This window comes from Sapajus apella, unplaced genomic scaffold (genome assembly GCF_009761245.1).
Source record: "Sapajus apella isolate SASKATOON/1434 unplaced genomic scaffold, GSC_monkey_1.0 scaffold122, whole genome shotgun sequence".
NCBI classification, from domain to species: domain Eukaryota; kingdom Metazoa; phylum Chordata; class Mammalia; order Primates; family Cebidae; genus Sapajus; species Sapajus apella.
The window spans coordinates 748,923-775,776 of NW_022437062.1; the positions used below are offsets into that span (position 1 = coordinate 748,923).

Below are 26,854 nucleotides of genomic sequence, written 5' to 3' on the forward strand. Positions count from 1 at the left end.
AATCTTAGCCAGATATCTTGCATTTGGGAAGAATGGGCAGAGAACACCCATCCCTCAGTTCCTGTGAGGGTAAGAGCCTAAGATGATCCTCCAAAGCAACACCATCCAGCTCTTCTCAGTTACTTTAGTAAAGATGTGATTCATCTCAAGGACAGACTGAGAAGCAGGTCTGTAACTGTGGTTTTTCCCATCACACTTGGTGGAGAACTACAGTGGGGAATCCTGGAATGTTAAAATATGGAAAGGAACCTGAAGTGCTGGAAACTCTTGGATGATTTCATAGATAGTGTAGATAATTTCAGCAGTGGGTAGAAAGCTGTTGGTGGTAGAAGTGACAATATCAAATGCACACTCCAGAAGTTCTTTGGGATGAAATCGATCTAACTTGCGCGGCCTGAACACACGTTCGATGCAGTATCTGGAGAGAGAAACCCAGATTTCTAAGGTCATTGCTTACTAGAAAGAAATATGTATGAGAAATTGTTGAACACGATATAAGAAACAAATATAAAAAAATTAATCAGTGGTACGATCAAGAAGACTGAAAGATTTTTCCCTGGAATAGCCTTGCCTTGTAATCTCGGTTCCAATTCCCCATTTTGCCACAATTAAGCTATGGGGCTTAAGGTTTTTTAAATGTCTGAAATAGAGAGGAAATTACACCAAAAAATTTGACCTTAGTGATTGCTTTCTACACAAGGATACCCACACCATAGGACTATGATTATTAATTGTTCACTTGTAGCTAGGATAAAAGCATGTAAAGAGCTTTGCTTTCATTTGAAGAAAAGAGCTCTAAAGTAGGGTGCCTCATTGACAACAATACTGCTCCAAATTATGAAGATCTCAGTGTTGGACCCCTGTGGTATTTGAATGTACAGAAAGCCTTTTTCCAGGGCTAAGTGCCTGGAGGTCCTCAGTGCTCAGCGTTCCTGCTGGGTTTACTCCACTTCTCCACAAGCAGCTTTTGTTCGGTTACCTGTGTAGGCAGTTTTCACACAGAGACCAGTGGCCATTTGTCTCACCAATTAAATTTTAAAAGGGGCCATCTGTGATCATGAAGAGCCAGATGTTTTTATCAAGCAACCGTTTGTGAAAATAATTAGTTATGCTGCTTGGGGACATTTAGAAGGTACAGAATAGACTGTGGGAACATGACTACCTGCTATATTCCGTCTAACAGTCCTAGTTACCTTACAGAAAGGGGTACTGTGGCTGGGCTTCTGGATTGTATTCTAAGCTCAATATTCTGAACCCAGAATTCTGGATCACAGGAAATAAAATAGTCCTTCTTCACTGACAAATTATTCAGCCATTTTCCTATGTCTACCAAATGGAATCCCCTATTGTTTCTTACCGTTTTAAATTCAATATATTATTTCTTGCCACATATCTTGCAAAAGGAATCTGAAAAAGTATTAAAAGGTCAATGTCAAAATGTGCCAGCTGCCACACTCCTTTTGTTAATAACAGCTTTATTGAAACATAACTCCTGTCCCATAAAGTTTACCCCTTTAAAGCATGTAATTCAGTGGCTTTTAGTATATTCACTAAGGTAAGCATTGCCCACCACTCACACTCCTTAAAATGTTCTTCAGTGTTTTGGTCAGTGGTGGACTCTGCTGCTAGACATATCATCAAACTTACTCACTGTGGCATTTCTTAGGTTTTTTTTTTTTAATTCACTTTTAATGAAATATTCTCTCTGTGGAGCTTTTATTACGTCCAATTAAAGTTAGTGCAAGTTAGTTGGTTATCTGTGATTTTTTTAAGTGTCACTTTTATAGTAATACAGTCAAAATGGGTGTTATCTCTTAGGGTGAATTTCTTGATTTTCCTATGCATCACTCAGAATAAATTCTTAACAACCACTTCCAAATAATAACCACAACTCGTAAAACCATTGACAGATTGACCCAAGAGATCCAACATAGTATCATTAATTGATGGGCCAAATTCTTAACATGCTTTAATTTTTTGCATTTGAATATCAGCTTACAGAAAGGGAGCTGATGTTTAAAAATCTGCACTTTAGTCTCCTAATATTTAGAGAATAAGAAGCCAGCTTTAATTACAGCTATGTAAATATCTGTACTTCTATTCTTTTTTTCTTAACAAAGTGCAGATGTCTCATCTGATTTGCTGTTTATTCACCTCTACCTCAGAATAATCCCAAATCACTTTACTCACTATAAAAGAAAAACAGAAGTAAGGAATGTGGAAGGAATTTCTTCTTAGACTATAAACACAAAACCTTTTTCACAATAAGCCATATGACATAGATTTAAAAAAACTTTCCACTTCCCCTCTCCAAAAAGTATGGTCAAAATGAGTGTATTCCTTGACACCTTACTCTTTGGTGATAAAAACAACCTGATGTGCAAGGTCATTCACACATGTGAATGTGACAAGTTAAAGTTTTGCTTTCTAGAACTTTGTGGAATTTTTTTTTTCTGAATATCTTCCATCCTCAGTTGGTTGGATCCATGGATGCAGAACCCACCCAAGGATGTAGAGGGCCAAATACTTCTACACACATACCAAGTGTACCAAGTGTATGCAAACACATACAATGTATCTTATGTAAACAGTTGTTTTTTTTTGGTTTTGTTTTGTTGTTGTTTTTGAGACAGGGCCTTGTGGTTGAATGCAGTGGTGCAATCTTGGCTCACTGCAACCTCTGCCTCCCAGTTACAAGTGATTCTCCTGCCTCACCCTCCTATACACACACAATTAAAAAAAAAAATCCTTTCCTTCTCTGTACTAAAAATGGGATATTAGAGATCCTTTGAAATTTACTTTTTTAAAAAAGCTAGCAATATACCATACACATTCCTACAAATCAAGTATAAACATGTATATATCTAAATGTATATCACTGTCTCTCAGAAACTGGTTCCAGGACCTCCCCATGGATACCAAAATCAGCAGATGGTTAAGTTCCTGATATAAAATAACATAGCATTTACATATAGCCTATGCACATCCTCCTGTATACTTTAAATCATTTTTAAATTACTTACAATATCTACTACTTTGCCTACACATCCTTTCTTTTGTGTGAATTCAATGTTTTGCTTGTTGGAACTTTGTGGAATTTTTTTTTCTTAGTATTTTCCATCCACAGTTGGCTGAGTATATGGATGCGGAATCCAAGGATATGTATGAAGGGCTGACTGTATTGTCATCTTATATATATATATCAAAAATACATATTTGATCTAAATAAAAACATAGATTGGCTGGGCATGGTGGCCCATGCCTGTAATTCTCGTATTTTGGGAGGGTGAGGCAGGAGGATCCGCTTAAGTTCAGGAGTTTGAGACCAGTCTGGGCAACATTGTGAGAGCCCATTACTACAAAAAATTAACAAAATGTCTTTTCGAGACAGTCTTGCTCTGTTTCCCAGGCTGGAGTGTAGCGGCACAGTCATGACTCACTGCAGCCTCGACTTTCTGGGCTCAAGCAATCCTCCCAACTCAACCTCCCAAGTAGCTGAGACCACAGGCACAAGCCACCACGCTGGGCTAATTTAAAATTTTTTTTATAAGGATGGGGGTCTTCCTATATTGCCCAGGCTTGTCTTGAACTACTGGGCTCAAACAGTCCACCCACCTCAGCCTCCTAAAGTTCTGGAATTGCAGGCATGAGTCACTGTGCCAGGCTAAACGTTCTTTTCAATAGCTCCTTAATATTCCATAATATTGATGACAAATTATTCAACCATTTTCCTATTGATAACAGGCAGACAGTTTTTGACTATGACAATAATATGGCAATAAACATCCCTTTAACATTTGTACACTAATGTGTTTTTCTTTCTTTGAATAAATTGCTCAAGGTGGGATTGCTGGTTCTAAGGATACAGAATGTACATCAAAAATTTTAAAGTTTTATTATAAACTTTTAGATTACTTTTCTAAAGGTTTAGCAGTCCACATTCCCATCAGCAATGTATGAAAGTACCTATTTTCCTATACCCCTGTCATCTGCGGATGACATTAATTTAAAAATGTTTCCTGTCTGATGGGTGAAGCTGAGATAGCTTTGTACTTCTTTATTATTGGTGAGGCGGAACAGCTTTTCAGAAGTTTATCAGCCACGCACATTTTCTCTTCTGAGAACTGCCTGGTTATATCCTTTGCTCATGTCTCCACTTGTGAGTGCTTTCTGTACATGAGGGGTATTAAACCCTCGTCTGTCATAGCCATAGCATGTTTTCTGTTATACAGCACCACAGATGGCTTGTTAGCAGCCAATGCTATGTGAGTAAATGACTAGTAAGGCTGCTGCTGTCGATGGGATCCCTGGGGGTCAGAAGCAAGCAAGCACAGGCAAAACTCAGCATACCCAATTAGGAGACACTTGCTGTTAGAAGAATTTAGCTGTTCTAGGCATTAACATGTTAGGATGTTTACTGAAGATCTAGCCAGGAAGTTAAAAAAACAAACAATATTTATTTGTCTGAGTGCATGAGTTTAACCTGCTGTGGTTACTCAACACTGAGGTACACATGTGGCACCTGCAATGCGGGGTTCCTACAGTTCCTAGAGCCATAAACACCTGTGCTATGAGGAAGGTGGATGTATTCAGGGCTAAACATTTTCTCTACTCTAATAATGGTCTCACCCTGATGACTTCCCTCAAGAATACATTTCCTCCAGGTGACATTTACAATATAAGCCTAGGGAAAAAATCCTTTAACAGAGATGCCATCCCTGTGACTAGATACAGCATTCTGATTGTCAGCAGTATGTTCCCAGCCTCACCCGCAGGTCAAAAGGAAGCATCACCAGCATCCCGCTGTGGTCCATGAATAGGGCAGCTTCATTGTGCTCATATATTTGTCTGTTTCGGGGAAGCAGCAGTGGGGTACACAACTGAACAGCTCCTACACCAAATTAGAAAAAATAGCTTATCATCAGGTTCACATTTTTCTTAGGAGGCAACCTAAAATTAACACAAATCTGACAGCTAAGTAATTGCTACGGGGACCACTGAAATCATATCAGTTTTTCTTTAGTTCTCTAAATTTATAAATAGAGCGCTCATCTAGAGTTAAGTTTGACAGTTTGGTCATATTTCTGACTCCACAAACCAATTGTATTTTAGTATTAATAGCAAGGCTGTAATATTCTAATAAGTTTCAAAAATAAGCTTAAATTCCATATGATGCCAATTATTTAAAACTGAATTTGAAAGTAGAATATGGTACGCCCAAACACTAACAATACTTCCTAATGATGAAAAACTGTCTTATGAGAAGAAATATTATTTTTAAAAAGGGCATACACACCATGTCTTTTAAAGATGCGGATGATGGTTTCACACACATGCTGCTGCATCTTGGCCGTACGGATTGAGAAGTTGCCCTAAAACAGGACCAATTAAAACATCATCATCAAAGCCTTATCAAAGGGATCCTTTAAAATATTGTTCTGTGGCTTACAGTAGGTACTACATTGCTTATTCCCATGTTCAAAAAAGAAGTCTCAACAAGTCCATCCATCTTTGAACACATCAGGGAAGAGGACACGTATCTTTCATGTCCCTGCTTCGGAAAGCAAGAGCTAACCTTTCAAGCATTGGGAAGGTTGCCTGGGTTCAAAATCCAAGCTCTTGGGCACATTGATATTTGCCTTTCAGAGGGAGCTAATCAAATGAAAACATTTTCTGTGACTCTCAGGGATACTGTGGCGTGATAAACCACCTAACATCATCAGGCCCCCTCCCACATACCAAGGTGATTCATGGCAGGCCTGCTGAAAGCTACATGGCATTTACATATTTTACCAATAGCTTTCTTTTTCATTTGTTTTCATATTATAAAAGTCGTACTGTTTCACCATAGAAAATTTAGAAACAACAAATAAGCAAAAAGACATCTATAAAAAAGTCACCTATAATCCTGCAAATATCTTTCTGTAGTAACAGTGACAGCCAACAAAAACTGTGTTTGGTCCCTAAAATCTATACTGATCTTTCACAGATTTTACTATGACTTCCTCTACTACTCTATCTTTTAAAATTATATCATATTTTAAGCATACAGAAACATATAGAGAATATAACAAATACCTGTTATCTACTCACCCAACTTTATCAAATTTTAACATTTCACTAATATGTATCAGATTTTTTTTTTCTTTTTCAAAGAAATAAAATGTTAAAGGCTCTCCAAACTGGCAACCTAGTTACACTTCAGAATCTGCTTGGGAGCTTTTAAGGAGATTCTGAAATGCCTCACACCTGGAGATTCTGAGCCACTAGATGGGCTACGGGACCTGGGCATCTGCATTGTCAGAGAGTTTCTGAGGTGAAGTGGATGTACAACTAGCACTGGGAACTACTTTCTACTTCATCTAGGTATGAGCTGGTTGATGCTTTTGCTCTGGGCATTTGGGCCAGGGATCAGTCTCTGTATGAACTTTTTCTTCTTTTTTTTTTTTTTGAGACAGAGTCTCACTCTGTTGCCAGGCGCCAGGCTAGAGCGCAGTGGCACAATCTCAGCTCACTGCAACCTCTGCCTCCCAGGATCAAGTGATTCTTCTGCCTCAGCCTCCTGAGTAGCTAGGACTACAGGTGTCCACCACCACACCCAACTAATTATTGTATGCACTGCTTCTTAATCTCTTGGGCAGGCAGGGAGGAGGAAAGGTCAAGGACTCCTTCAAGTAAGTGATTAAGAGTATGGCTCTTCCTCCCAGAATGCATATACACACATTTTGCATGTACTTCTAGGGGATTCCAAGACATCACATAAGAACTTATGTTGGAGGCATTAAAAGAATTCATGAGAAATGGAATTGATCCTTTTGTGGACCAGGTGAGGCTCCCTTTGTGCAGTGTGGCTTAAGCCCACCTTTAGTATGTCACTGTCATAGGTGTAATCGATGGCAGGGGAGATGCGCTGGGAGAAGATCTGGGCCATCATGGTGCGGTAGGCCTTCCCATCCACGTTGGTCAACGTGTGGTGCAGCACTTCATGCAGCTCTGACTCCTCCATCTGGGGTGGGGGCAGCAGCTCACTCTTGAGTAGTTCTGTGGCTGTGGGCCGTTTTGCTGGATCATGGTTCAACAGCCAGGAGATGACGGATTTCTGCAATAAAACCCAGGCATGCTGCTGATGGGATGCAATGGATAATGCAGCTATTCTCCGGACAAGTCAGTAGTCAGTTCAGATCAAAGAAAAGGTACCCCTGTGCTTGCACTTAACTGGCACTTATGAAATTTCTGAATAGGTCATTATTTTTTCTGCTTTATATGACCACAGAGTTGTGCAACAATGAAATATAAACATTTGTTTTTTTTTGTTTTTTTTTTTTGAGACGGAGTTTCACTCTTGTTACCCAAGCTGGAGTGCAATGGCGCGATCTCGGCTCACCGCAACCTCTGCCTCCTGGGTTCAGGCAATTCTCCTGCCTCAACCTCCTCAGTAGCTGGGATTACAGGCACGTGCCACCATGCCCAGCTAATGTTTTTTTTGTATTTTTAGTAGAGATGGGGTTTCACCATGTTGACCAGGATGGTCTCGATCTCCTGACCTCGTGATCCACCCGCCTCGGCCTCCCAAAGTGCTGGGATTACAGGCTTGAGCCACCGCGCCCGGCCTTAAACATTTCTTAAAAGGAGGCCCTTTCCTTTTATACTTTATTGTCACAACCAAAAAAAATCATCAACTCAACAACTACATAGAAGCAGAAATTAGGCCTTATAAACACACAAAATATTGTATAAACAGATGTAAAAAGATAAAACAAATAGCTTTACATGCCTAATTCGAGTAGAAATTGTATAATAGCAGCTGGAATCCTAAAAGCAATGTAAAACATCTTGTTTTAATGGTTTCTGTTCCATTTATGTTATTTGCATTGATACCATTCCCCTTTAATTCTCTCGATTTATGTTATTCATTTATCTTCACAGCCATCTCATTAAAGCAGTGAAGGCAATCTAAACCTTCCAGAGGTTCCTTAAGGATTCTTAATCCTCTTGTTTATAATAAAGATTTATAAGGAGTTAGAGAAATATTTGAGATAAGAAAACCTCAATGATCAGACAGACTTCGTTTTCTAATTATAAATCTTTAAAATACTCCCCCCTCCCCACACCACTCTCCCTCCAGTCTTAGGCTAAAATAAAAACACAGGTAATTACTTCTTATGGGATATAGGAGTTTTATATTATATAGAAAGAAAATGACATGATACAACTTTTATGAAAGGTATATTAAACGGACAAAAACAAGAATACCCTATTGAGCATACTAGACTGCTGTACTGGTAAGTATGCATGGCAAAAAATTATGTTATGCTCATTCCATAAGCATCTTCTATGTTTCCTCCTTTCAGATAAAAAGCAATGACTATGACATGGGAAGTGATTGTGGTTTTGTTTTTGTTTTGGTGCCAATTTGTACAGCCCAGACTCAAACGCTCAAGGATGCCTAATATATATCTGATGATAGGAGTGCAGTCCTCATTGTGAGAAATGGTTTATATAGTTTCTGGGCCATCATAGCTGTCAACAAGGGAAACACTGAATAAGACTGACTTTGTCATAAGGCTATGAAGTGAACATTTACTTGTGACACCCAGAAACAGTAAGAGCTACCAAAAGAAGCAGAAACATGACTCAATGTATTTCTTTTTTTTTCCTCTCTTTTTTTTTTAAAGCTCCCACTATGTGGGAGGGGACTCCAGAGAGCTGAAAATTCTGACTCAGTGTTATTTCTAATGGCCTTCACTAATTAAACAGATGAGGCAGAATGGGTCCCCACAGCCATAAATAGCCATCATATTAAACATTACCAAATGACACAATGTTAATGTAATAATATAAATAAGGAATATTTAATACTTTTATTTTATAGGTGAGGGAAATTGAAGTCTAGAAAAGTGGCATGTCCATCCAGATACACAACCAGCAAGCAAGCAGCAGCAAATTAATACAGTATCTGTCTATGCTTCTGTTCTCAGCATTAATTATTTAAATAAGGGATTTGCCTTGATTATAATTGCCAGTAAGTCAGTTTAAGAAATAAACTTCCATATGACAAGAGTATTAATCACAGTACCAAGACAAAAAACTGGCACTAAGAAAGGCATACCAGAACCCAATACACAAGTTCACTAATAATTGCTTTTTTAATATTTGCTGGATGCCAATATTAGCCTATGTCACAAGTCACACGCACACTCAGATTATATAGGAGAAATTATTTTGCTTTAAAATTTAAAATATTTTAATAACAGACTGTCTAGAAAATGCAACCCTTCCCCCATTATCTGAGCTACTACAACCAGAAAACAGAACAAAATTACAGTTTTAAATTATATTTTTTTCATAAAGCCCCAAGCTTTATCTAAAACAATGAATTGTAAAAGCACTCTTTTTTTTTTTTTCCAACAGCTAAGCCGAGGGTCCAAATAGCACTTCAAAAGCACAATGAATTGCACAAAAGAACCCTGCAATTTGCTTATTTTCTATGCCAGTTCTTGGCATTTTTATGGTGTATTTCAAGTCTAATAACATTTTAAGTGCTTCATCTTTTGATATTTTTTTCCCCACATTGTTTCCAGCATGCAAGAGAATGAGATGCAGAAGATTACTAACTGAAAAAAAAAAAAAAGTAAGAAAAATAATAATTAAAATGCAAGACTGAAGACATAGTAATTGATGCATCAGAAAATTACCTGCTTTGTATGCTCTCCATCATCAAAGTCCTCTGGAAACTTAGGCGAAGTGGGCTAAAAAAAATACATTCAAATCAGCAAGGTTTTGGCAGACTGCCACAGTGAAAGTATTTATTCACCATAAGCAAGAAAATCAAATACAGAAATAAAAATTTGCTACCAAGAAAAGATAAGTGATACCTTCTTGAAACCTGATGCTTATTCTTCTAATTATATACATATTATTTTAATATAAACTTTACCCAACTGACAGCCCCACCCAAACCTCACTCATCACTTTCTCCTTAATGCTGTTAGTTCAAGGGCACCCTTGACCTCACATACTGTAACACTGGTCCCTTTCAACTCAGGCAGTAACAGAGGCAAGGATTAATCCCAAGAACATAGATGGAAATTTCATTGAGAAAAAAAATGTCAAGGTGCAGAAAGCACATCTGAGTACAAAGTAAAATTCTAATGGCTTTGAAGAACAACCAAGTTGTTTTATTAAACATGTAGATGATAAAAGGGGAAAAAAACACCCATCTACCAACACAGAATAAGAGGAAAAACTTCTGCTTCCCTGAAAGTTCTCTACTTCCCCAAAAGTTCTCAACTTTCTGGTAAATAAACATGAATTTTAGATGAAAGAAAGGCACTTCATCAAGGACATAATTATCTAAGAGGATTCCAATCAAGGCGAGGTGATAGTAATCACTTTACTTAGTCCTATACTTCATAAACACAGCTATCCACACTGTACTGACAGTAAAATAATTTACTTATTTTCAAAACTATCCAGAGAAGTATTCTTACATTAGAATACAGGGGTATTCTTACTGTATTCTAGTTACCATGTTTATGATTTAACTTAATAAATATTTCTGCCTTACTCTGCTAAGAAAGAAGGCGGCTCTCCAGATGTCTTGCTCATAAACGTCATTTAAATCACCGTCACCCAAACTTCGCTCTTCACTTTCATCTTTTTTTTTTTTTTTTTTTTTTTGCGACGGAGTTTCACTCTTGTTACCCAGGCTGGAGTGCAATGGCGCGATCTCGGCTCACCACAACCTCCGCCTCCTGGGTTCAGGCAATTCTCCTGCCTCAGCCTCCTGAGTAGCTGGGATTACAGGCACGCGCCACCATGCCCAGCTAATTTTTTGTATTTTTAGTAGAGACGGGGTTTCACCGTGTTGACCAGGATGGTCTCGATCTCTTGACCTCGTGATCCACCCGCCTCAGCCTCCCAAAGTGCTGGGATTACAGGCTTGAGTCACCGCGCCCGGCTTCACTTTCATCTTAATGCTGTTTGCGCATGGGCACCTCTGACCTTGCACACATAATGTTGGTGCCTTTTAGCTCAGGCAGTGAAAGAGGCAAGCAGTAATCCCAAGAACACAAATGGAAATTTCACTGGGAAAAAAATTTCAATGGGCAGATTTTTTTTTTTTTTTGACCCATTTTAACTTCTGGTCATAGTAGTTTTCTTTAGACATTACTATACCTGGTCCATTCAACAGGCATCTTTAACTTCTAGAACTAAATATCCATTATCCTTACAATCCACTCTCTTGTTATAACTGTATTAACATCAAGCCCAATTTTGTGGCTTCTTCCTTTAAGATCAAGAGTAAATCTCAGAATAATTTTTTAAAAAGTGACTATAACCTAGCAATTTCTCCAAGTAAGATTTCCAAAATCAAACAAAACTGGAGCAAGTTTCTCATCATCGGGGGTAGGGTTCCATTTATTGGAAACACCGTAGAGAGACCAGTAAGATCCCTCCCACATGCTGACGATCTTTGGCTCCCAAAACTGCTATTTTAAGAACTTAACAGAGATGACTTCTTTTGCTTAGAAAAATGCTTCACTGAAAATGGGAAAACTGGTTAGCCTGGCATATGCGAATAAATGAGTCACTAATATTACAGTAGGATAGCCTCTTCTATATTATAAATACCAGAAAAATATCCTGCTTTGAATTCTGATCTCCGTGCTAAGATTCAGGCTACTGAAAATGTGGGCACTAAACCAACTGATACATACATCTCTCAGTTGGTTGAGAACAAAGATCCTTTCTGAAGCCGTGATCATGGGATGATAGGACATCTCAAAGAAGATAATTCCCAGGCTGAAGAGATCCACTTTCTGAGGGGAAAAAATAATTGCATTTAGAAAGCCTTGATATGAAAGTATAATTTACCAGGGAATTATAGGATAAGGACTGTTACCTGAAATAAAGTTTGTGTAAGTACAAAACAGGTCACACTGGCAAAATATGAAGAATTCATTCTTAAAAATTATGGTTATAAAGGCTAAGTAATATATTTTATATTTAGGTGATGATAAAATATTTGGCATGATTTCTTTAAACATTTTCCTGGAAATTTATTTTTCTTTTTTGAGGCAGGGTCCCACTCTGTCACCCAGGCTGATGTGCAGTGGTGCAATCTTGGCTCACTGCAACCTCCGCCTCCTGGGCTCAAGTGATCCTTAAACCTCGGCCTCCTGAGTAGCTGGGACTACCGGTGTGCACCACCATGCCCAACTATTTTTTTCTGTGTAGTTTTTGTAGAAACTGCGTTTCACTATGTTGCCCAGGCTGGTCTCCAAATCCGGGGCTCAAGCAATTCACCCACCTTGGCCTCCTAAAGTGCTGAGATTACAGGCATGAGCCAACATGCTTGGCCTTCCTAGAAAATTAATGGTAACTGGTTTCGTTGTATCCACAGACATAGAAAACCACTGGCTGAAAACTGGAAATAATGGCTGAAGAGCAAGGACAACCGAGATTGCTCATAAGAATTTGCTTTGTTTTGCATCTTGACTAATCATCTTAAAAATGAAACACAGACCAAAATCTGCAGCTAACAGAAAAGGCCAGCTCCTGACTACAAGGTCACATGGTCTTCAAAAAGAAGGGAATCTTGCCATTTGTGACAACATGGATGAACCTAGATGACATTCTGTTAGGTGAAATAAGCTAGACACAGAAAAGCAAATACTGCATGATCTCACTGTTATATGGAATCTAAGTAAAAGTCTAACCCACAGTAACAGAGACTAGAATGGTGGCTACCAGGGGCTGGGAGTAAAGGGGAGATGCTGGTCAAAGGGAATACATTTTCAGTTATAACATGAATAAATTCTGGAGATCTAAAGCACAGCATGGTGACTATACTTAATAATATGTGGCTTCTCCTTTCTCATCCTTTATCCTAAATGCCATCCTTTCAAGAGATCTTCTTGGGTCAATCTGTTCTCTTTGTCACTTAGCTCCATCACAATTTGTGATTATATATTTTATTTTTTTACTTATTTATCGTCCGTTTCATCCACCAGTGGACAAGCTCCCTGGAGAGCTGGAGCCACTTCTGTTCCTGGCATCTTGCCCAAGATAGGGGTCAATTCACACATTCTTTGGATGGAGGAATAGGTGGGTGGATGGATGGGTGCATGGATGGATGCATGAACAGATGGATGCATGGATGGATGGGTGCAAGGTGGGTAGGTGGGTGGGTGGATGGGTGGATGGATAGACTGACTGTAAGCTCCTTGGGACCATGAGTCCTTCCTGGAGTGTGAACAAGTGGATGTCCTGACTATTTCAGCTGGGACTAAGCCCCAAATGCTGTGATTTAGATGTCCTATTACCTTAATTTTGAGATTCCTTTTCCCCACAAAACCCCGTACCTGGTTGTATGCAGATTTGGTGCTTCCTTGGACCTCTGGGCTTACATAGAGAGCAGTGCCAACCATCCCAGTTAAGTGACCTGTGTGGAGGAAAACAGAGGGAAAACTTCCCAATAATAGGACTATAGATGACATGAATTAAAAACAAACAAAGGTTTCTTACAAGTGAGGCATGATCTGTTAACTGTCTATACCACTCACAGGGAGCAGCAGCATGCATTGTACCAAATGAATAACCATAAGTCACATATGGCCACACACTCTGTTCTACACAAGGATGCCTTTGCTGTGGCAGAGGAAGGAAAGTGCCACATAGAAAACCCCAGATGGATCAGCTCATGAGGTTGAGGTTACCAATGTGAGTTAGTAACCTCACATTACCAACTGAGGTTACACAAAATACAACTGTCTACCCCTGGGAGCCAATTATTCTACTCACTGAAGCTCTAATTTCTTAAAGTTCAAAGAACAATTGATACATTAAAAGATTAACACATTTCCATAATTTCATTAATTTAAGGAACAATTAAAATCTGCTGTAGAATAAAACTTTTACAAGTAAAAAGCAGGTTTCAGGTTAAGAAATTCTGTGGTCTTTAACTCATGGATGAAAACATATAGTCTTCTGGGTTTACCTGAAGGGTCTGACTTAATCAAGTCTCCTGCCTGATCGTCTTGTTTGCTGTCAGCCTAAAAATATAAGTAAGCCAAATATCCAATTAAAACATGATATTATTCCATGAGAATGGCTTGAGTTTTAATTTTTTTCTAGTTTAGTTAACCCACTAATACAAGGCTCTGAGGAAACCCAATGAAATCAAGAGGAAGAGGGGCAATCACTATACAACTCTTTCTTTAGGATAGAAATATGCAAAAGCTTAGAGAAACCAATTTTTCAAGTAGCAAATGCCAAAAACAGAATCTATTTTCTAAGAAGAGTAAGAGTATATGAAAAACAACAAATTGATCTTTCAATTTTCCCATTGCTGTTACTTTCTCTGGGTCAATTTTTACTTTTCTTTTCTTGAGTCTGCTCAGCAAACATGTTCCACCCTGACTCATAGCTAATGCCTCCTGGGTAGCCTTACGTTGCTCCACAATGTGCAACAGTGTTGTCAATACCCTAAGTCACTATTCCCATTACAAGTGCCACCATCAGTAACACTGGCTTCAACATTCTTAGTGCTGGGCACTGTTCTAGGTGCTTTACCTGCATTCTTATTTATCTTGCTGACAACTTTTTGAGCTAGGCGCTAGTTGGTATTAGGCACACTTTACAAATGAGGTATTAATAGGTTAATTAATTGTCCAAGATTATGCCACAAAGCAGTGGCCGAGATAGGATTCTAGTTAGGTCAGTGGGACTCCACAGCCTGAACTCTTATCTATCTTACTGTGTTGCAGCCTTCTAGACATCAAGTTAAATTCTTTAGTTTGGGGATCAAGATTCCACCATCTGGCCCATCCTTGGTCTTGGCACTCTCCCATACATATGCTCCATGGGGACTATGATCAGGACTGAGTCCTTACTGTCTGCCTTCCCTCTCCTCCCTTTCCACACCTAGCCTCACCTTCCAACTTGGCCCGAATGGTTGTTCTCACCAGTAACTCAAATCCTATTTTCCTTTCTTGATCACCCTTAGAATTAAAACGCATTTCCTACCGATCTTGGTGCCTAATAATTTGGGCTTATAATGTGGAGTAAAATTTCTCCTCTGGCATTCAAGGCCTACCACCTACAAAACTACGCAACCTTCCAATGACTCCTCAACTGCCCAGCATCCTCTCCTACCCCCCGCACCTCACAGTCAGACAATATGCTGGTCTGCGCATAGCCAAGTCTGCTCACCCTGGGCACTTCGTGTATGCTGTGCTTTCTCTCTGGAATACCCATCCTGGTGTTACCATTCCCTGTCCTTAACCTCCACCTATTGGACTCCCATCCACTGTTTAAGGACATCTGAAATGCCACTGTTGTTATCTAGCCTTTCTTGATCCTCATAACTGTATGCTCTCCTGGTGTTTTATGTTTTTGAGCCTCATTTCCCTAAACCAAAAAAAAGCCTCTGAGGTATAATGCATCTAGCCCAGCGCCAGGCACGGTAGACCAAAATACCCAATTATTTCATAAAGTATTCAATGTCTCTGACATCAATATTTTTTCCAAGCCAATAATTTTGTGTACCTCAAGTGGAATACATTCACTCAAATATACTTACAATTTAAAAGCCTACAAGATCATTTGCAGCATGCCCCTTCAGGTTTGTATAATCTCCTGAGGATTAGACAGCATAGTTCTGTGAACGCACTATTGTATCTGCTAATACTTTCAGAATTATCAAAGCATCTGGGTCTGTTTTTAAGTACAGTCTAATTTTTAAAATACTTACAGAAAAGGCTAGATGGTCTGTTGCCAAACCAAAATCACCTATTTTCACATGGTCATCAGAATCCAGAAAAATGTTGACAGGCTTCAAATCCCGGTGAATCATTCCCTGTTGAAAGAGAGTGAAGAAACAATGGTTTGGAGTTACACCTACTTCCTAATTTAAAAGGCTAACCTAGTGATGAAATTATACGAGGTCTTCTCCCACAGACCACCCTGGTCCTGGCTATCTGGCCTCTGCAATGTCTCCTAACTGTCCTATGACCTCTTTACCATCTCCTAGTTCTACCTGGTGTTATCCATACCAGGTAAATTCTAAAAAGTTCTCTGTGGCATCCAAGGCCCCTTCCACTGGGTTCACCAAATTACCTTTCCCTCTGCTACATTACAAAACCTCTGCTCTGGTCAGGAGACATGCCATTTTTGTTCCTTCTTCTATTTCTTTCTTTGTACCATCTCCTCTTCATAGGATACTCTTGCTTTTTCCATGCATTCGCACTGTACCAACATTTGCAGGTGCCAACTCATTCATGAGCCTTCCACAGTAATTCAAACAGTTCAACTTGGCCATCCTCACTTGGCCATCCTCAGCACACACAGTAGGTGTGCAACAATTACGTGTTACATGAGATTGCTTTCTCATTTTCCTCATGGCTCGTAATGTGGACTGTTTCATGTATTATAAAAAATAATAATCTTTTACCACTACCTGAAGGTAAATTCTGGCTCCCTCCAAAAGCAACAAGTCCTTCTCAAGCATGGGACTTGTGCCTCTCTGTATTTCTAGATATGGCACAGTGTTAGATGCCCGCAAATGGATAGCCAATACTGAGCAAATTGGATAGAATGAAAGAGAGCACAGGGGGCATGGTTCTAGCATCGCAGGATAAAATCACAGTAACGCAGCTTTAGTGGCCCTAATTGGAACTCATTTCATTTCTAACCTTGCAAATTCTGCTACTACTAAATCATTTATAAACTACACATTTGTAAATTACAGCCCTTGCTTCTCAGTATAAATATGGTACAGAATAAACATTTGAAGGTTAAAGAATTTGAGGCAAAGGAGAAAAAACTAATGAATTTATATTGGTTACTGCATTAGACAATCCCATTTTAAAAATGTAAGTAGGGTTTCATTCTGAAGCTAGGCCTATTAGCATTTACATTATAATGGCAATTTCTAACTTTAAAATAACATTTTAGACATGCGACAAGCTACATTACTCAAAAAGTCTTATTTCTCTTCTTGCTAGATGACTTTCTGTGTTTCTCTGTGTTCCTAGGAAGGGCAGCACTAATTCAGTTAGAATCAAATAACTTGGCAGACATTAATCACATCCTTGCTTTTTTTTTTTTTTGACACAAAGTCTCATACTGTTGCCCAGGCTGCAATCTTGGCTCTCTGCAACCTCCACCTCCCAGGTTTAAGCAATCCTCCTGCCTCAGCCTCCTAGGTAGCTGGGATGACAAGTGTTCAACCATCATAGCCGGCTAATTTTTGTACTTTTAGTAGAGATGAGGTTTCACCATGTTGACCTGTCTGGTCTTGAACCCTTGTTCAAGTGATCCGCATGCCTCAACCTCCCAAAGTGCTGGGATTACAGATGGAAGCTACTGCGCCCTGCCCTAATTCTAAACCACTCAAGAAATCATCCTCACATTCCCTACATGTTCAAATATTTTCTCCTCTCCCAGAGGTTAACCAATTTTTTTTCTGTAAAGGGCCAGAAAATAAATACTTTAGGCTTTGCAGCCCCTGTTGCAACTACTCAAATCTGCCATTAAGGGAAAAAATAGCCACAGGCAATATATAAACGAACAAGCATAGCTATGTTCCAATAACCTTGGTGGCATTGAAATTTGAATTTCATGTAATTTTTATGTCATGAAATGTTCTTTTAATTTTTTACAACCATTTAAAAATGTAGAAGCCATTATTAGCTCACAGGCCATACAAGAAAAGTTAGTGGGTTAGATTTGACCTACAGGTCACAGTTTGCTGATCCTGTTCTAACCTTTAATGTTTTCTTAACATTTTTAAATGTTATACTCTGATACCTTGTAATATTCTATTGTCTCTTGGCACATTGTTCTCTTTCCCACAAAAATAGATTATGTCCATATTCCCATAGTTTTCCCTCTACTTCAGTTTTTCTCCAATCTTACATTTGATATTTTCATGCAGTCATAAATTTATGTAAACATAAGTCTTCAGATATGAAATGGTGTAAAGTTTACTTTCTCATGGATATAAGCTAATCCATCCAGAATCTCTCGAAAAAGCCTCCAGAGTCTGACAGTGTCTTGATATAGTCCCTGGTCAATGGTGTCTCGTAAAGTGCTCTTCTCACAGTACTCCATCTACACACAGACAAGGACAAATCAGGAGAATCTGATTATACAACAGCTTTAAGTTAAGTTGCATGACTGCAATTAACACAATCCTCCATTTAAAAACCTGTACCATGGGTTTTAAACAGTTATGGTAAAGACTTGGTTTTTTACACTGAGAAAAGAAGCCAACAGTATTAAAAAATACCTTGGGGGTAAATATGCACAATCTTAGCCCTCCAACATAACTATTTTAATTTTTTTACAGTATTGCTCATTTAAAAGTATGACTTGTTTAAAATACATATCACAATTAATATAAAAAAACTGACGATGTAGTAAAATTTTATTTATTGTTTTACAAGATCGCTTCCAAACCCAAATTTACAAGGAGGGTTAATTAATCTAATGATGTCATTAGCTTTTCTTACATTAAAGACAAATGATCTTCAAGTTTAGAGCAAAATATTATAAATATTAAAGCATTCAAGTCTTCTTGGGAGAGTGAGACGGGCTCTGCCTCACCCTTTCTTGAGTGTATTCATGTATCAGGAAACAGTGCAACATGACTTAAACCTTAAATCAACATGCAGCATTTGATTTACAAAACTAGCCTATATGTTTCAACTAGTACCAGAGTTGAGATTTATCATGAAGGGTTTTATTGTTTTTAAAGAGAGGAAGATCAGCCTTTGTTCTATCGTCCTCAGTAAAACTGACAGTAAACTCTGGCTCACCCTTCGGCTCTCACAAGGCATTCTCTGATGCCCACACTGTGATCCTGCTGCATGTTGGATGCACCTCCTTTGTGTACTTATATGCCATTCTAATTGTGTAGAAGCTAATGGAATATAACAGAGGATAAATAGTGGTTTGGGGGACAAATGCTTTATTATCTGTGTAAATGGTACCTCAAAGATATTTATGTTAAGGAATAACTAAACCAGCTCCAATTCCAGGAAAGCAAATACCTAATTCATTTCATTCAAAATGCTATAACTTGTCTCAGGGTTCCTTTTTCTGCACAGTTCTGCATCTCACATCTAAAGATCTGCCTGTCTGCAGTTATGACTGAAATACTAACAGTGACCCACAGTCCTGTTCACTTGGTGCAGAGACTTCTTTGTTTTATGGCCACCCCTCTGCTGGCAGAGCCCACCCCTGTTTAGGATATTGCTGCTCTGGCAGGTAGGCAGGCCAAAGCCTAGGCTTCTCTGTAACGCCCCAATGGAACTGGCTTGCATGTGTACTAGTCTCCAGAGGTTCCTGGAAAAGCCACTTTGCTTAAAGTCATGTTGGTGTTACTTCTGCACAGACAGACATGTGTGTGCATCATACCTTACTTGTCCAGATTCAGCTGGTTAGGCAAAGTGGAGTTTCTGTGCTCATGCAGTCTAGCATTTATGGAACTCAGATACAGTTCTAAGCACTTCACATGTTATTTATTCTTTACAAGTCTATAAGAGCTACTATTATGTAATTTATAGATGGGGAAACTGAGGCACAAGATGCTGAAGAACCTTGTCCGAGTTCAGTCCTAACAGGTGGATCCAGGATGTGAACTTGCACAGCCTGAGCCCAGTGCTGCCCTGTGGCGCATCCTGAAATACTGCAAGAAAGCATGAGTTCAAGGCTGGGGGAAAGGCCTCCATATGGTAATCATCTTGACTAACTAACTTTTGGTAGAGGCAGTAAGCCCTCCTCTGTCCATTATCTTGTTCCAATACCCTGAAACAGGCCCACCAGCCACTAGTGGGTGTTGTTACACACCAGGACCTCACCTGGATGTATAGATAGTGCACAGCCTCGGTCGTCACTGATGGCTCACTTTCATGGCAGCCATTCTTCTCATTGCAGTCTTCGTCCTAACCAAGAGGAACACACAAAAACTCAAAATGGGGGCCAAAATTAAGCAAAATCATCATCGTCGTCAAGTATTTGTGCCCACCCCTGACACAGGGCCAGCTGGTGTCTGAGGGGGAGTCAGTGAGCAGAACATAACCACTGTCCTTAGAAGCTCACAGCACTTAGCTATGAATCCATCCAATCCTGGGCTTTTTTGGGTTGGTAGGCTATTAATTATTGCCTCAATTTCAGAATCTGTTATTGGTCTATTCAGGGATTCAACTTCTTCCTGGTTTTAGTCTTGGGAGGTTGTATGTGTTCAGGAATTTATCCATTTCTTCTAGATATTCTAGTTTATTTGCATAGAGGTGTTTATTATAGTACTCTCTGATGGCAGTTAGAGGAGCTGGTATCATTTCTTCTAAAACTATTCCAAGCAATAGAAAAAGAGAGACTCCTCCCTATCTCTTTTTATGAGGCCAGCATCATCCTGATACCAAAACCTGGGAAAGACACAACAAAAAAAGAAAATTTCAGGCCAATATTCCTGATGAACATTGATGCAAAAATCCTCAAGAAAACACTGGCAAACCAAATTCAGCAGCACATTAAAAAGCTTATCATCCATGATCAAGTCAGCTTCATCCCTGAGATGGAAGGCTGGTTTAACATATGCAAAGCAATAAATGTAATCCTTCACATAAACAGAACCAATGACGAAAACCACATGATCATCTCAATAGATGGAGAAAAGGCGTTTGATAAAATTCAACACTGCTTCATGCTAAAAACATTCAATAAACGAGGTATTGATGGAATGTATCTCAAGATAGTAAGAGCTATTTATGACAACCCACAGCCAGTATCATACTGAATGGGCAAAAGCTGGAAACATTCCCTTTGAAAACTGGCACAAGACAAGAATGCCCTCCCTCACAACTCTTATTCAACATAGTACTGAAAGTTCTGGCCAGGGCAATCAGGCAAGAGAAAGAAATAAAGAGTATTCAAATAGGAAGTATTCTATAAGAGCTAGTAAAGCTCTTATAGACTTGTAAAGAATAAATAACATGTGAAGTCAAATTATCTCTGAAGATAACATGATTGTATGTTTAGAAAACCCCACTGTCTCACCCCCAAAACTACTTAAGCTGATAAGCAACTTCAGTGAAGTCTCAGGATACAAAATCATTGTGCAAAAATCACAAGCATTCCCATACACCAATAACAGACAGAGAGCCAAATCATGAGTGAACTCCACAATTGCTACAAAGAGAATAAAATACCTAGGAATATAACTTACAAGGGATGTGAAGGACCTCATCAAAGAGAACAAACCACTGCTCAAGGAAATAGGAGAGGACACAAACAAATGGAAAAACATGCCATGCTCACGGGTAGGAAGAAATATTGTGAAAATGGCCATACTGCCCAAAGTAATGTATAGATTCACTTCTACTCCCATCAAGCTACCAATGACTTTCTTTACAGAATTAGGAAAAACTATTTTAAATTTCATGTGAAACCAAAAAAGAGCCCACATAGCCAAGAAAATTCTAAGGAAAATGAACAAAGCTGGAGGCATCACGCTACCTGACTTCAAATTATACTACAAGGCTACAGTAATCAAAACAGCATCATGCTGGTACCAAAACAGATACATAGACCAATGGTACAGAACAGACGCCTCAGAAATAATGCCACACATCTACAACCATATGATCTTTGACAAACCTGACAAAAACAAGCAATGGGGAAACAATTCCCTATTTAATAAATGGTATTGGGAAAACTGGCTAGCCATATGCAAAAAACTGAAACTGGACCCCTTCCTTATACCTTATACAAAAATTAACTCAAGATGGATTAAAGACTTAAACCTAAGACCTAAAACCAAAAAAACCCTAGAAGAAAACCTAGGCAATACCATTTAGGACATAGGCATGGGCAAAGACTTCAAGACTAAAACACCACAAGCAATGGCAACAAAAGCCAAAATAGACAAATGGGATCTAATTAAACCAAAGAGCTTCTGCGCAGCAAAATAAACTATTATCAGAGTGAACAGGCAACCTGCAGAATGGGAGAAAATTTTTGCAATCTGTCCCTCTGACAAAGGGCTAATATCCAGAATCTACAAGGAACATAAACAAATTTACAAGAAAAAAACAAAAAACCAACCCCATCAAAAAGTGGGTAAAGAATATGAACAGACATTTTCAAAAGAAGACATTTGCAGCCAACAAACGTATGAAAAAAAGCTCATCCACGGCCGGGCGCGGTGGCTCAAGCCTGTAATCCCAGCACTTTGGGAGGCCGAGGCGGGTGGATCACGAGGTCCAGAGATCGAGACCATCCTGGTCAACGTGGTGAAACCCTGTCTCTACTAAAAATACAAAAAATTAGCTGGGCATGGTGGTGCGTGCCTGTAATCCCAGCTACTCAGGAAGCTGAAGCAGGAGAATTGCCTGAACCCAGGAGGCGGAGGTTGCGGTGAGCCGAGATCGCGCCATTGCACTCCAGCCTGGGTAACATGAGTAAAACTCCGTCTCAAAAAAAAAAAAAAAAAAAAGGAAAAGAAAAGAAAAAAAGCTCATCATCAATGGTCATTAGAGAAATGCAAATCAAAAGCATAACAAGATATCATCTCATGCCAGTTAGAAGGCAATCATTAAAAAGTTAGGAAATAACAGATACTGGAGACGATGTGGAGAAAGAGTAACACTTTTACACTGTTGGTGGGAATGTCATTAGTTCAACCACTGTGGAAGACAATGTAGCAATTCCTCAAGGATCTAGAACTAGAAACACCATTTGACTCAGCAACTCCAATATTGGGTATATACCAAAAGGATTCTAAATCATTCTACAATAAAGACACATGCACACGTTTACTGCAGCATTATTTACAATAGCAAAGACTTGGAACCAATCCAAACGCCCATCAATGGTAGACCGGATAAAGAAAATGCAGCACATACACACCACGAAATACTATGCAGCCATAAAAAAGAATGAGTTCATGTTCTTGGCAGGGTCATGGATGAAGCTGGAAACCATCATTCCCAGCAAATTAACACAAGAACAGAAAAGCAAACACTGCATGTTCTCACTCATAAGTGGGAGCTGAACAGTAAAAACATATGAGAACAGGGAGGGGAACATCACACACCAGGGTCTGTTGTGGGGTGGGGGAAAGGGGACGGAGAGCATTAGGAGAAATATCTAAAGTAGATGACAGGTTGATGGGTGCAGTAAACCACCATGGCACATGTATACCTATGTAACAAACCTGCATGTTCTACACATGTATCCTAGAATTTAAGTATAATAAGAAAGAACAAAAGAAAAAGGAAAAAGAAAAAATGGAAGCTCACAGCATTTTTGCAAGTTTGCTATTTCCAGAATCCTCTGTGTGGCTTACAGGTCTGTCGCTACACAGAACAACAATGGGGTAAACAGAAAACAGGTAGGTATTAAAGATGTGCAATCTACAGAAAGACTCCTTGTCAAGTCAGTTCTTTCTTGCCACTGATATCTATCCTATGGCTAAGAAGGGCAGAATGCACACAGGCTAATATTTGAAGGGTTCAATTTTGCTGGAATTACGTATTTTTTGGCAGTAGGCTTATTTCAGAAACACAAGACTAGAAATCCATCTTTAGCTGAAACCATTTAAAAGTAACCACATTATAGCCGGGCGTGGTGGCTCAAGCCTGTAATCCCAGCACTTTGGGAGGCCGAGGCAGGTGGATCACGAGGTCAAGAGATCGAGACCATCCTGGTCAACATGGTGAAACCCCGTCTCTACTAAAAATACAAAAAATTAGCGGGGCATGGTGGCGCGTGCCTGTAGTCCCAGCTACTCAGGAGGCTGAGGCAGAAGAATTGCCTGAACCCAGGAGGCGGAGGTTGCGGTGAGCCGAGATCGCGCCATTGCACTCCAGCCTGGGTAACATGAGTGAAACTCCGTCTCAAAAAAAAAAAAACAAAAACAAAAACAAAAATAAAAGTAACCACATTATAAAAGGGCACACTGACCTCAGACGTCCATGCTTGAAGAACATGCACTCAGCTGCCACTTACAGTCTATGACCCTCTATAACACTTTCTAAACCATTACTCTGTTTGTCCTCTACAGCTGATTTTCTTTCTCTATGTGATACTTTTCTTTAAAAAAGTCTTTTCCCACAATAGATATATTTGAATACTTATAAACCCAAGTGCAGAAAAAGCATTAGTTAGTATTTGACCACTTCTGATTTTTTTTTTCCTGAGGAAGAATTTTTAGAACATTTTCTTTTATCAAAGAAAATCTGTTAATCTCTTGGAGTCTTCTAACCCATCAATTAGGATGCCCATAGATGCTGCCCTTATCTAAGCAAAACCAGGATTTGATGGCCCCCTGTAATAATTACGTGCATAACAAATGCTAAAAACCAAACATTTACTTTGGCTTTAGCAGTAGTTTGGACTTTTTTTTTGAGACAGAATTTTGCTCTTGTCACCTAGGCTAGAGTACAATGACGCAATCTCAGCTCACTGCAACCTCTGCCTCTGAGGCAACCACTGCAACCTCTGAGTTCAAACAATTCTCCTGCCTCAGCCTCCTGAGCAGCTGGGATTACAGGCGCCTGCCACCAAACCTGGCTAATTTTTTGTATTTTAGCAGAGATGGGGTTTCGCCATGTTGGTCAGGCTGGTCTCAAACTCCTGACCTCAAGTGATCTACATACCTTGGCCTACCAAAGCGCTGGGATTACAGGTGTGAGCTACCACAGCCAGCATAGTTTAGATTATTTATGCTATTATTCCTGGCTAAATTTATAACTAATAAATTTTTATTATTTGTGATTTAATTGACAAGGGAACTACTTATAAAAACACACTGGCTAATACTCAGATCTCCTTCAAATCAATTGAACTGCTTATCTAAGAGTCTACACTTAGACCTTTCTTTATCTATTATGAATGAACCCTTATAACTGCTGGCAATTATATTTTTATTCCTGGTAATAAAGTAATTGCAGGCTGGGCATGTGGCTCACATCTGTAATTGTAGCAGTTTGGATGGCTGAGGTGGGAGGATCATTTGAACCCAGGAGTTCTAGGCTGCAGTAAGCTATGACTGCATCACTGCACTCCAGCCTGGGAGACAGATGGAAACCCTGTCTCTTAGAAAACCTAATAATAAAGTTGTTGTGTTCAGCCCCCAATAGTAGAATAATTCCCCACAGCCACAACTGACTGCTCCAGTAGTTAAAAAGCTTCACTCTGAACTCCACGCACCAGCATGAAGAGGCTCTTCTGGCCTAGGCAGAGGAAGATGCGGAATTAAAGGGGCTTTCAGGCTTTGAGGAGTTGTGCTTTTCAAACTTTTAAAAACCATAATTCACATGAAGAAATATACTTCATATCACAGCCAGTATACATACTTATGAGGTAAAGTTCCATGAACAAAGTTAAACTTTGTAACTAACTTTGCAGCTTTACATAGTTTGCAAACTTTGTAACTAACTTTGTAACTTTACAAAGTTAACCTTTAAAATATGATACATTGTGGTATTCACTTTTTTGAGACAGAGGCTCACTGTCTCCCAGGCTTAAGTGCAGTGGCACCACGTTGGCTTACTGCAACTCTGCTTCCCTGGTTCAAGTGATTATTGTGCCTGACTCCTGAATACCTGAGATTATAGGTGCATACCACCGCGCCTGGCTAATTTTTGTGTTTTTTAGTAGAGATGGAGTTTCACGATTTTGGCCAGGCTGGTCTCAAACTCCTGATCTCAAGTGATGTACCTGCCTTGGCTTCCCAAAGAACTGAGATTACAGGCGTGACCCACTGTCCCCAGCCTCACTACTCCTTTTTATGACATTACAAATAAAATAAATCTGGTTGTGACTGTTTACATTGATTTCATAACTCATTACAGCAAGTTTGTCCAACCTGCGGCCTGTGGGCTACACGCAGCCCAGAAAGGCTTTGAATGCAACCCAATACAAATTTGTAAATGTTCTTAAAACATTATGAGACTTTTTGCAGTTTTTTTAAGCTCATCAACTATCATTAGTGTTAGCGTATTTTATATGTGGCTCAAGACAATTCTTTTACCAATGTGGCCCATGGAAGACAAAAGTTTGGACACTCCTGCATTATAGGATCATGATACACAGTGTAAAAACACTGTTCTAGCGGGTAGCATATGAAAACAAGGAATAAAGATTAACTGATGTGGGACAGACTGAGGTAACTCTATGATTAGACTGTTTAGTTCATCAATTTGCATTCAATTCTCATTCTTAACCAGATAAAGTTTCTCAAACCCTTAGAAAACTGTTTTCATCACATACAAAAATGCAGTGCCTCAACTGACTTCTCTCTTCTGAAAGGAGATATGCTTTATTATATGGCTAAAGGTCTATAAATACACATAGGTAGAATGTATTTTAAATGAATAATCAAATTTCAAAATAGATGGTTTCTGTATTTGAATACCAGATTAAAGCTTTAATACTTTACCTAAGGTTTATGACATCAGACATCAATTATATCATGAATAAAATGGTATAATTTCTATTCATATATTTACCTGATTCTCACTTTTACTGTTCTCATCTTCATTGTCAAAGATAATATCACTTTCAGAATCTGAAGCAGGTCTGAAAAAGAGAAACAGAGAAATACTAAAGTAATAGAAATCCCTATTACAATAATAAAAACGGACACTTTCAAATATTAGAAAGCACAAGAGTCTAGAGATATCACACCATGAGCCCGCAGGCATCAATGTATACTCTACACTGTGCTGATTTGTATTTGCTATTATACAAAACACAGGACTCTTGATTTAATAAAAATTAGCCAGATTAAGTTTCCTGAAAAAATTTAATAACTAAGAGTAATCATAAAGTGTATCCACCT

At 39.1% G+C, this 26,854-nt stretch overlaps 1 protein-coding gene across 6 annotated transcripts in view; it reads right to left on the bottom strand.

Annotated features, from left to right (window-relative positions):
* EIF2AK4 (eukaryotic translation initiation factor 2 alpha kinase 4) overlaps positions 1-26,854 on the bottom strand; it is a 113,245-nt gene that overhangs the window by 37,060 nt on the left and 49,331 nt on the right. For all 6 annotated transcript variants that reach the window (XR_004263738.1, XM_032261186.1, XM_032261189.1 and 3 more), the window contains 13 exons: positions 26,523-26,592; positions 19,869-19,952; positions 17,995-18,117; positions 15,758-15,862; positions 14,003-14,057; positions 13,368-13,447; positions 11,721-11,822; positions 9,696-9,749; positions 6,863-7,099; positions 5,297-5,372; positions 4,770-4,891; positions 1,358-1,407; positions 250-418 (listed from right to left, as the gene is read on the bottom strand). Coding sequence is in view for 5 of the 6 variants with exons in the window: in XM_032261186.1 (XP_032117077.1) it covers positions 250-418; positions 1,358-1,407; positions 4,770-4,891; positions 5,297-5,372; positions 6,863-7,099; positions 9,696-9,749; positions 11,721-11,822; positions 13,368-13,447; positions 14,003-14,057; positions 15,758-15,862; positions 17,995-18,117; positions 19,869-19,952; positions 26,523-26,592 (1,327 nt within the window). In the remaining variant the exon portion in view is untranslated. The remainder of the gene's footprint in view (positions 1-249; positions 419-1,357; positions 1,408-4,769; positions 4,892-5,296; positions 5,373-6,862; positions 7,100-9,695; positions 9,750-11,720; positions 11,823-13,367; positions 13,448-14,002; positions 14,058-15,757; positions 15,863-17,994; positions 18,118-19,868; positions 19,953-26,522; positions 26,593-26,854) is intronic.